Below are 11250 nucleotides of genomic sequence, written 5' to 3'. Positions count from 1 at the left end.
TTAATTTAAAGTTTAATTTAGTTCTCTCAGCACAAAGGTTTCTTGCTCTTCCTGCTCGGGGCTCAGCCCTGGAACGAGGGCCTGTCTGGGCAGGAGGTGCAGTGCCTTAAAGGTGGTTTTAAAGGTTTGGATTCTGCTGCCTGAGCTGGGGTTTAAGGGGCTCTACACGTTCAGCATCACCACCCCCTTGGGAGCCCCCGTTTATGTGCTGGGTATACTGCAGGAATGGCCTGCATTCAAATCTCCCCAATTTGGGAAGAGCCTGAATAGCAGCGGAGGGGCTCAGTCGCTCAGAATTAATCCATCTCATGCATTTCTCTCCTTTTCCTAAAAGACAAAAATAGTTTGTTTTAAAGAGAGTCCAGATTCCTCCACCAACCACTCCAAATAACCGCAGAGATGCACACAAGTCACAACTGCTCCCAGTGCAGTGCTGCTGCCTGGTGGGACAGAGTGTGTGCTGAGTACAAACACGACCTTTGGGTTAGAGGAGACCCCGAGCAGACACTGCGTCCTGGAGGGATGTGCTGGGTGCTGTGCCACGGTTCCTCGGAGCATCAGGATCTGATGGATCCTCAGAGCCACAGTGAGGGAGATGCATGTTTCTGTCGGTCAGCATAATGCAAAGGGAACGTAGCCAACTCAATCCTTCCCCTTAGAGCAATTATAAAATAAAGGGGCACGTTGGTTTGCACGCGGCAGCTGGAGTTTTCTAGGTCATATAGAGCGCCACTGTGAAAGCACTAATGAAGCAGCCAAGCGTGCTGCAGAACTGCAGCTGATCACACTGCCCACATGAGGCTGCAAGCACCTGCCATCCCCTGCCCGGCCTGCACGGGTGTGCACAGAGCCTGCTTCACTCTGCCCTGCAGCACAACCTGAGTTTGATCCTGGAAAGCATCACCACTGCATGACCCTAAAGCGGAGCGGATCCGGCATCTGCAGCGCTGTGGGGGCCGGGTTGTTGTTCTCAGGTTCTGGATTGCACTGTGTGTGGTTGTTAGGGCAGCCTGCAGTGGGGTGGCAGAGGGAGGTGGCCGTGTGCTGGATGGCCACAGGTCACCGAGTGATGGGGCGTGCTCGGGGGCCGGCAGAGCTCTGGGCATGGGGCTGTTTGCAGAGGGCAGTGCAGTCAGTCCCAGTGCTGTGTTTGCTCAGAGCAGCAGCCCGACCAGTCCAGCTGATGGGGGAGATTATGTCAGCAGGTGCCAAAAAAAAAGATAAAATAGGACTTGTGTCTGGGGCAGCCTTCCCCCTCCTGGGGTGTGCAGGGCTGGAGCCAGCTGGGGGCTGGAGATTTATGCTTCTGTTAATGCTCTGGGGAAGGATGCTCTTGGTCTGGTTACAGCACATGGCATGGGCTGGGCATGGTGAATAATAAGCCCATTTATCCATGCAAACCTTGGTGGGGAGGGTCAGATGGAGCCATATGGAGCAGCTCACAGTGGCATCTCTGAGGTGAAACTTTCCTCCAACACCACCTCGGGCAATTGGTAAGCAAGGCTGAAAACACCACCACACGTAGAGCCAGGTGGGATTTGGGAACGTGATCCAAAGAGATGAATGAAAGCTGTGAAAAATCACCTACTGACGTCAGCCACTGCAACAGGACAGAGACAGCTGCAGAGGAATAGCTGCTGGGAGCTGCTCTGACACTGCAGGATGGGAAGAGCTGCAGTTCTGGGTGGGGTGTGGGTGCTGACCATCAGAAAGGATCCGTCCCCACGAGCACTGAGCCCCACAGAAGCCCGACACAAAACCCAGCCCTCTCACGTTGGGTTTATTGGTGACAAAAAACCACAGCTGACCAAAAAATAAATAAATAAATAAAAAGGAGCTATCAGCAAAATTACACTTTTTATTATTATTATTGTTTTTCTTTTCGCTGTGGGATTTACTTGGATGTACGGTAACTTAAAAAGGTCTGGAAGAACCACATGCAAAAGGGTTTCTAAGTAGCAGCTAAAGATTCTATTCCAGCATTACAAGCTACTCCAAATGATTTCCAAATTGCCAGCTAGAAACTATCCCATAAACATTTTATCCTTAGACCCCTCCACCCGAGCCCATCCTGCCCCATTAGTGCAGTGCAAAGGGAAAGACCCCAGGAATTTACATATTATTTTCCAACGAATCCCATTGCAATTTTGAATGTTCTGCGATGAACTAAAATATATATACAGATTTCTTGCCATCATAAAAAAACCCAAAAACAAACAAACAACAAAAAAAAACACCCACATTTCCCTTCTCATTCACAGATATAGATGGTGGTGAATGCCTGAATGATTACTTACAAACGGAGCCCATCTTTTTTTGTTTCGTTTTGTTTTTAAACAAGTTTCTTACAACAGTAAACACGAGAGGCAGAGCTCGCTGGGGGGGGAGGGGGGGATGTGAGGGCTGTGCAGGAGCTGCACTGTGCCCTTCTGCAGGGATGTGCCCACTGCAGGCGCAGGGGATCCATCTCAGATTGGGGGAGGGGTTGCATAGGGCTTCAAAAGCATTGAGGCAGAGCTTTGGGCAGCAGTTTTCTCCTGGTCCGTGTGTGTCTCACCCACCTTAGATGTGCTCTAGAATGGGGGAAATCTGAGCACGGCCCTTCCCGCTGCTGCAGGGAGCTGCCTGCTCCTGGCTTGCTGCACCCTGAATTTTTCCCCTGCAGAGCACAAACTATTCAGCTCCTTTAGCAAACGGGGCCCCTCGGACACATCCCAAGCTGAGCACCAATAGCTGGCCTGGAAGAGGTTAGCACCAAACAGTACCTTGGTAAAGCCCCGAGCCCTGCACCGTGCCCCCTCACCCTGCTGAGCACTGCTGTGGTGAGCCCAAGGAATCCAACACATTCCCAGCCCTATCCAGAGCCCTGAGCAGCACACTGACCTGGCTCTGAGCTTCAGAAGTCATTCCTCGCCACAAACACCAACACACACACACACACACGCACACACACACATGTGCACACGTCTTTGTTCAAAACAGCACTTGGGAAGGAAATTCTGGAGCTGGGTGGCAAAGGCAGTGCCCAGCAGAAGATGCCAGCCCAGCTCTCCACCCAGCAGCTCTGCCTACGTATCTCAGTGTGGGGAAGAACAGACTGGGATGGATGGATGAAACTCAGGACAAAGTGGCACTGCACACACAGACAGTTTCCTTGAGAGCAGCAGTGTAACAGCCTGTGGGAGGAAGAGAGGGGGCAACGCTCACGGCCCCCAAAAGTGCACACAGCTGGAGAAGAAGAGATGCTTTCACAATGTATTGAGATAAATCAGGACTTGATAGCATAGCCCTTACTCATGTGGGTTCGCCCCACTGAGCTCAGTGAGGTGGGACATGTATGGCTGCAGAAGAATGGGCCTCTCCGAGGTGCTCAATCCACGCTCCCATCCGCTCCTCCGCAGGGACCTGGTGCCCTGTGGCCTCCAAAACCCACACGTGGCAAGGCACACCTCCAGCCCTGCAACGCCGGGAGCTCACCCACGTCCTGGGCTGCCCCACGCACCCCCAGCACAGCAGTGGGGCTGAGGGGGATGTGAGGAAAGAGGCTCGGGATGCCCATAGGGCTTTTTTTCCCTCCCATGTCCGTGGTCCAGCTGCGCTCCCTGGCTCACAGCTCTCATCCTTCAGGGATGAGCAGCTCCGTTCCTGGTCCCAAGGTGCATCCCAACATGATGCATCCGCTGTCCCCATCCCCGAGCCCCGTGCGCTCACCTCTGCACCCCCGGGCACAGCCCAGGCTTTCAGCTTCATCATTTTAAAACACTTCTAGGAAAATAAAGGTCCTGACACCCCCCTGGGGGGCACCACGCAGAGTCCCTCCACTCTGTCCATTCAGGGGAGCGCGGCTCTCCCAGGAGCAGCCGCCACACAAACGTCATCCGACAGACCACGAATCTTCTACAGACGGAACAGGGCCGGGGCTGGCAGCATCCCGACGCACACACACACGCTGTACAGAGGAGCAGATTTACTAAAGAGTCTGGGGAGAGCAGTGGCACTCCCGGCAGTGCTGGCGGGCGTGGGGCCGGGCTGCTGGGGCAGCAGCGTGTGGTCTGCAGCGGATCGCTCTGGGCACTCGATGGCTTTCCATTGGGCATCTCCAGCATCACTGCACCCCCTCTTCTTCCACGTACGTCGAGGGAAACCAACCGACCTGAGGGGAGACGGAGATCTGAGCGGTGGGGAGCAGCGGGAAGCTCCTGTCCCATTTTTGGGACTGCTCCTCTGCCACTAGATGCTGTACCCTGAGATATCTGTACAGCACCAGACCCCGTCACGTGGAGGTGACGCAGCTGTTAGAAGCAGCTGCTACCAAAATTTGCACGGAGACCCTGAGCTAGCAACTGTACACTGCCTCAGCACGAAGAAGGGAACAGGAATATGTCCCCAGTGCTGCAAAGCCACTGGGACATCCAGGCATGCCAACAGCTTGCTGCTTTCTCCCCAGGCCACCAAGCCTTTCACGTGCAGAACCACATGGTTCGTGAGCATGGTGGAGATGGGCCAACGTTTGGACTAGATGTGGTCATTCCCAACTCTATGATTAATTCCCTTGCACGCAAGCTTAAGGAAGAGCAGATCTGGACATCACATGGACCAAGTGGCAGAAAGGAGATGGGACATCAATGACACGAGGGGCTGGGACACCAACTGCACGTACCCTCCCGTTGGTTTCCCCCTTCCACCAGCCCTGGTCGCCGCCGATCCTGCTGTAGATCTTCACCACGTCGCCCTCCCGCAGCGACAGCTCCCGCATGTCCCGCGCCGCAAAGTTGTATCGTGCCACCGCCGTCCCTATGACCCGTGGGGTGAACACTGCACGGGGACAGAGCGAAGTGTTGGGAGCGGTCCCCACCACATCAAGCAGCTGAAGCCTGGGGAAAGCTCCGTGGGGTACAACCTGGGTTTTACACCGTGGTGCTGGCTCCCATTGCAATGCCGTGACCCGGATCAGCTCTGGTCTCATCTGTAATGGGGTGGTCAGGGGTAAAGAGGATCCTGCTCATTGAGCCCTGTGGTCAGCGCTGGCACAGCACCCACAGCTGCCCAGGAGGGACTGTGACCCATCGGTGGGGATCGATGGGGCATTTTGGTGAGAAGGGAAGGCAGTGGCGAAAGGAAAGATTTCAAAGGAATCATGATGGAATCACGGGAAAATCCCTTTCCACCATTTAAAGCTCCTGGCGTGACCACCCTGTCAAAAAGGGTTTGACAAGTCAGCTTGTGTTTGAACTACCTCCAAACTGGGACTGGATTCTCCTAGAGATATTGAGCAGTGGCTCTCCATTGCTTTGGGCAGGGAAGTGCAGGGCATGGGGAGGGGGTTGTTGGAGAACTGCACACAGAGGAGCAGCGGGGATGGGCTGGAGGAGAAGGGAGAGAGGTACAGGACAGGCCCCATCACTGCAGGGTGCTCCTGGGAAAGCAGAGAGGGTGCAAGGCAGGGGGGGAGGTTGTTTTTGTGGAGTTTGCAAAATGTGGAGAAAAAATAAGCGCCTTGAAAGGACATTGAGTTTTGGCTAAACGACGCTTTTTGTCCCAGGATTTTTGAGTATTAATGTGGATTTTTTACTTTTTTATAATTTTGCAAACCAAGGTTGAACTAAGCTTGAGGAAAAGCTTTGCCCAGACTTCCAACTCTCGGGATGGAAGGAGATGGGGATGGAGATGAAGGCGAGGCGGACACACAACGTGCAGTCGTCCATCCCCACCAGGCTGGAGAATGGAGCAAGAACCAAGACAGCTTTGAGCTCTTTTATCAGGAGCTTGCTCAGAGCCCATTTCAGCACAAATTCATTGTTTGTTTGCAGTTAAAGGACCCCAAATTCCAACTTCTGTTCTAACACCCTGAGAAGTTGTGTTCTTTCCAAACACAGCTTTAGGGAAAACACATGTGGCTCGGCAGATGGTTCTCCTTGTCCAGCATAAAGAAAATGCTGACAACTAAAAGCATAACAAGGACACATTTATGCTCAGATCCCTTATGGACAGGGAGGAAGGCACTGGTCTGTAATGCATTTAAAGCCAGAACTCCACTGTAGGGAGCTCGAGCCCCAGACACATTTACAGCCCAGGTCTCCCACCCCCTTAGCACAGTTCTCCTGAGCAGGCTGAGATCCCAGAGCTCAAAAACTGCTGGACACTGAGATGTTCTCCTTAGCCAGCAAGGCCAACCAGGCTGGAAGACGGCACGATGCCAATGTTCCTTTGGTGAAACACATGGGATAAGCAAATCGAGCTTGAAGTACATCACGAGATCCCAAATGCGCCGGAACTTTTCAGTAATTAAAGCACACTTTCTCAATACCAACAGCTCCAACTTCTCCCTGCTTTGATTTTGGGGAGAGGACTTGCTTTTGGCAAAGCCATGATTTATTTATTCACTCATTTCCAGGCTGAGCCCCTGGTAGGGAATGGCCAGAGCCTCCTGTGCTGCCTGTGGGTGCTGAAGGACAGCAGGAGCTGTGCAGGTTCCACTGTGATGGCTTTCAAGCTGGGGATGCTGAAGGTCTCTCCATGGGGTACCTGACCAGAAGGGACTGGAGGAGCTCTGAGAAGAAAAGTTGAGGCCCTGAGGACTGAGGAAAGAAAAGCTGTAGGAAGCGCAGGAGGCTGCAAAGAGGTTAGAGAGAAATAGAAAGATGTAGAAGATGCATTAAGAAGGAAATCAAAATAAAATCATAATGCACGACACTGTAAAAGCTGGTGGGGAAATACAGGGCAATGCATGCAGAGGTCACACGTGTGGGCTCAGAACTGGGACAGCCTTGGCAGCTCCAGCCACTGCCCAGGGCATGGGAGTGCACGCAACTGCAAAAGATCTTTGATCAACTTTTAAGAACCGTTTTCCATTGGTAGTGCTTTTATAATATATCATGGAAATGGTTTGAAAAGAATACCTTTTTTCCCCCGTTTCTGCTCTCAGTTTGAGACAAAACCAAATGTTTTGCAGTAACACAGATCTTGCACTCCATTGGCTCTGATTTCCTTCTTTTTTTTTCCTGCCTTTAGGCTCAGATTTTCCATTTCCCCCATCAGCCCCATTAAAACATTTCCTCTGGGACTCAAACCACCTCCAGGGACACTGGAACCAGACCCCCCCACACACACAAGCTGATGTGGGCAGGACAGCCACAATACACCCCACTAAAGCTGTGACACATCTCTTGGCCAACCTCTCTCCTGAGCACAGAGGGACAGTGCAAGGGGGAAGGCAGCAAAGCGCAGCTGGGGGGGCTGCAAGTCCCCATCATTCCCGAGCCCACGCCCCACAGAACGGGTGAGGATTCCCACTGGGAGTGCAGCACTGAGGCTGAGATGGGTTCTACCTGGAAAGCGGGTGAAGGTCCTGGAGGTAGAGCGTTCCCGGGATTTGTATGGGTACTTGAGCGTCGTGTCCAGCTGCTTGAAACTCTCCTTCAGCGAATGGTTCTGGTAGTACTCCACCAGCTCCTGCAAAGCACGGGGTTACGTGGCCGAGAGATGCTCTGTAAGACCGACACCAACCCGCCATGCTCCCATCAGGCTTCAAGCACATACCAACAAGCTTTCGAACTTCTTGGCTTCCGTGATGTGGATCCAGTTGTCCTTCTCCACCACCTTGATGTGCTTCACTTCTTCGTTGAACCTGCGTCAGGACGCAAAGGCACTCAACAAAACGCGTGCTCGTGCAATCTGGGGTCACGCTCCGTGTGCCCCACGGGGCTGCACTCACTTGATGCTGATGGCAAAGCGCTCGGCCTCGGCCGGCCGCTCCCGGATCAGGTAGGTGCCACTGACGTGGGCCTTCAGCAGGTTGTCTGTCTGCTGCCGCTCCATGTTCCCTGCAAACCTGAGCCAGAGGGGCTGAGCATCCCGCACTCCTCGGGGCCAGCTGCCTCCCCAGGGCGTTTGAGGTCTAGGATTTTGCTTCCTTCAAGCACGGGTATGTTTTAGGCAAAAAGGTGCATCTTTCTTACGGGTGTGAAGGTTGGGGAAGTAGAGAAACAGATTTGATCCAACCTTCACAAGCAGAATTAAAAGCGTTCAGCCTCTGCCACTGAATAAAGAGTAATGGGCAATGCAGTTTGAAGGACACTCCAAGCAATGGAACATCCCCTGCAAGGACAGGCTGAGGGCAGGATGGACCCTGAGCACCCTGGTGGAGCTGTAAATGTCCTGGTTCACTGCACGGAGCTGCCTTTAAAGGTCCCTTCTGACTCAAATGGTTCTATGATTCCAAGTCTCTCATGTCTCCAGAGCACCTAGAAAACCCCACTGGCTGGGAATTGATCCCTGGAGGAAGGAGGATTCAACGGGAGCTGGAATAACTTAGACTCATGGTAATTTAGACTCATGAACTCGAAACTCTGGATGGTGCCAGCAGGAAGAAGGAAGGGGAAAGGGAAGCACAACCTCTCCTGCCGAGGCAGGAATTGCAAATTCCCTTCCCAAGTCATTTTCCTAATGATGAAATAAATCCCCACGGACACTGGATTTCAATGCCTGGACACCAAGGTGCACTCACAGCTGATGACAAAGCGACAACTAAAACCAAAGCTGACACATCTCAGCACAACTCACCACGGGTACACCGTGTAGTCGATCTCCCGCGACGGCGGACGGCTGTTGGGAGGCTGCAAAGACAGCACAGCTCATTACTGCCTGGCAGCTAACGAGGTGCTCCTACCCATGGGAGGGGTTCTGCCTGCCAGGCAGCTTCAGAGCCACCAGCTCTGGGGGGTGCAAGGCAGCGTGAAGGATGAGTGCTTCTCCCTCAGCCCCCCCACCCAAAACAGCTGTGGATGAATGCACTGTGTTTTTTCATTTATTTAAGCCTTTTTTAATTGGGAAGTAAGCTGACAGCACTGCTGCATGTAGTGAAAAAGGGCTGGGGAGAGCCAAGGGCCCCTTCTCAGCATCTCATGACCCCCTGGAATGCATCAGAAACCCCCCTCAACCACCCCACAGCCACACACGTACCCTGGCATCCACGGGGCAGGGCTTTACGGACGAGCTGGGGAAGTAACCTGACTTCTTGGTCTGCAGCAGCCACCCCTGCAGAGCACAGAGCCAGGGATCAGCAGGGTGCACAGAGGAGCAACAACCTCTGCCATGCAGGGATGGGGCAAACCCTAATGCAGCTCCCAAGCACCGTGCAGCCCCAGCCCAGCCACGCGCTATAGAAGAGGTGGCAAAGGAATGGGACAGCGTGGATGACAACAGCTTAAAACATGCCAGGAGCTCCCTGAGGGAAGGGCCCTCACCTCCCACCACGGTGAGTCGGGGTCACCCCTCAGCAGCTCGATCACATCTCCAATCTGGAACGTCAGCACCGGCTTGCCAGGCGGCGCGGGGTTCCCGTGGTAGTGCTGCACTGCCACCATTTTAGGACCTGGGGGAGATGCAAAGCAGTCTCACTGCCTAGTCCCTGCTAAGGAAAAGCAAAACAGCAATAACCTCCCACCACCTGCTGCTCCCTGTCCTGTGAACTGCAAACCTAGCAGCAATGGTAGGCAGGAATTTGGGGCAGAAAGCGTGAAAATGAAAGGGATCAGCAAAATGCTTGCAAACATGTGCCCTGTGCTGGACTTCAGCAGGGTCTGGGAAGCACCTCTCCACCCCAGCAGCTTGCAGCCAAAGTCCAGTTGTCTTTTAACTAATCACACATTAAATAAGCTACCCAAAGTGCACTACAAACACGGTGTTTGTCTTCAGATTGCTTCCCAACCTCTGCTGCCAGCTGCCTCTCCCCACCCAGCGGGAGCACTGAGCTCTTATGCCATGTTTCCAAACCAGTGATCTGATTCGGTTTCTTTTTGACAGGCTTGGCTTTCCTTTCAACAGGAAGAGCACAAAAACAAATTGTTCCTTCTCCTTTGACACAGAACACGGGCAGGGCAGCCCAGCACTCCAACAAGGTTGGTGTGAAGAAAAATAAGATAAATATACAAATGAAGCTGCAGCGACCACGGTGACTCAGGTTCCCACCAGAGGGCAGTGCACCATGTGCAGGTATGGGGATGTGCCATCACTACCAAGCTGCTCTGCCAGGGAGAATGTGGCTTGCTTTAGAGGAAGTTCTCTATACCCTCCTCTGTCTGAGCAGGGAGTTACTGACAAGCAGTGCAAAAGCTTTGGGGAGCAGGAGGAGAGCCCTGAGCATCCCATCCCATCCCCTTCCTGCAGCAACCAGCACTTATGTCAAGTTTCAAAAGGAGCTTTCCCCATCCCATGAGTTCAAGCCTCCACGACACCTTCAGCAGCAATCAAGATGCCCTCTTGCAATGCAGCAATGCTCTTACCAGGTCCAGCACTCAGAAAATCCTGCAAAGAGAGGAAAATTTCCCCATGAAAACACAGAAATCCCAGCCCTCCCCATCTGAAGACACCGAGTATGTGAAACCTCCCTGGCTCTGCTGGGTGCTGGCACCTCCTGAAGCCCATGGTGCCATGCAGACTGGGCCAAGTTTAGCCAATGGTGTCCAGTCCTGCCCCCACAATTACTGGAAACCCCCCTGAGACCTCTACCTGTGACCCACCATGAGCTGAGTGCCAGACCAGACAAGGACATAGGGAAGGATATGGGGTAAGGGCCCTCCAACAACATACCTGGTCTGCTGAAGAACCTGCAAGAGAAATGTTGAAACAGGCTGTTAGTTTATCAGGCAGCAAACCCATTTTCTGCTTCTCCTGATGCCAGGAGGATCCATAAAGCAGCATCAGCACCTGACCAAGGAGGGCCATGGGGTCACTCCTCAGTTCCACACTTGGTGGAAGGGGATTGGTGTTGGGCATGGCCCATTTGCACCAAGTTCTGAGATTTCTTTTCTTCCCCATTCCCATCCTCACACACACCCCCTCTGATGCTGCTCCATGCAAATCCCCCATGGCACAGAGCACCAGCACTGTGCTGGGCCACCGCAGGAGAACCTGGCTTAGTTCAAGGACAGGGATCATTCCTTGATTTTCAGTGGTTTGGTTGGTCCATTGGCTTATGAAACCAGCAGCCACTAGGAGCTGCAGCTCTGGGAAGCAGCTGATAGCATCATCAGATGGTTTTTAGGTGTTAACACGCAGCTGATAGCACTTTAAGGGGAGGAACTTTGGGACCATTCACATCCATTCACCTCAATGTCATCAACTGCTGACACAGCCAAGTAACTCACCCATCTTGCAGGGAGGAATGATTTCCAAGCACTCCTTGTGAGCACCAGCTCCACATTTTTGGCAGAGGTAGCCCTGGTAGAACATTCCTCTGTGCAAAAAAAG

General features: G+C 53.1%; 1 protein-coding gene across 3 annotated transcripts in view; it reads right to left on the bottom strand.

Moving 5' to 3' along the window:
* Positions 1 to 3241: 3241 nt before the first annotated feature.
* The window catches only part of VAV2 (vav guanine nucleotide exchange factor 2), a 95539-nt gene continuing 87530 nt past the window's right edge, over positions 3242 to 11250 (bottom strand). Inside the window, exons 17-27 of one of the 3 annotated variants that reach the window (XM_065737274.1) lie at positions 11148 to 11236; positions 10591 to 10607; positions 10236 to 10305; positions 9246 to 9373; positions 8962 to 9036; positions 8563 to 8615; positions 7715 to 7831; positions 7540 to 7627; positions 7329 to 7452; positions 4661 to 4815; positions 3242 to 4153 (exon numbers count right to left, since the gene is read on the bottom strand). In XM_065737274.1, coding sequence (XP_065593346.1) covers positions 4106 to 4153; positions 4661 to 4815; positions 7329 to 7452; positions 7540 to 7627; positions 7715 to 7831; positions 8563 to 8615; positions 8962 to 9036; positions 9246 to 9373; positions 10236 to 10305; positions 10591 to 10607; positions 11148 to 11236 — 964 coding nt within the window. In that variant the 3' untranslated portion in view covers positions 3242 to 4105. Of the gene's footprint in view, positions 4154 to 4660; positions 4816 to 7328; positions 7453 to 7539; positions 7628 to 7714; positions 7832 to 8562; positions 8616 to 8961; positions 9037 to 9245; positions 9374 to 10235; positions 10306 to 10590; positions 10608 to 11130; positions 11237 to 11250 lie in introns of all 3 variants that reach the window. The other 2 variants (XM_065737275.1, XM_065737276.1) reach the window with 2 other exon arrangements.

The sequence above is a fragment of the Cyrtonyx montezumae genome, unplaced genomic scaffold (genome assembly GCF_038088225.1).
Source record: "Cyrtonyx montezumae isolate F1298 unplaced genomic scaffold, pur_monq_1.0 scaffold_20, whole genome shotgun sequence".
In the NCBI taxonomy this organism is placed as follows: domain Eukaryota; kingdom Metazoa; phylum Chordata; class Aves; order Galliformes; family Odontophoridae; genus Cyrtonyx; species Cyrtonyx montezumae.
Note: the sequence above shows the minus strand (reverse complement) of the source record. Positions and strands in the feature narration are given on the sequence as shown.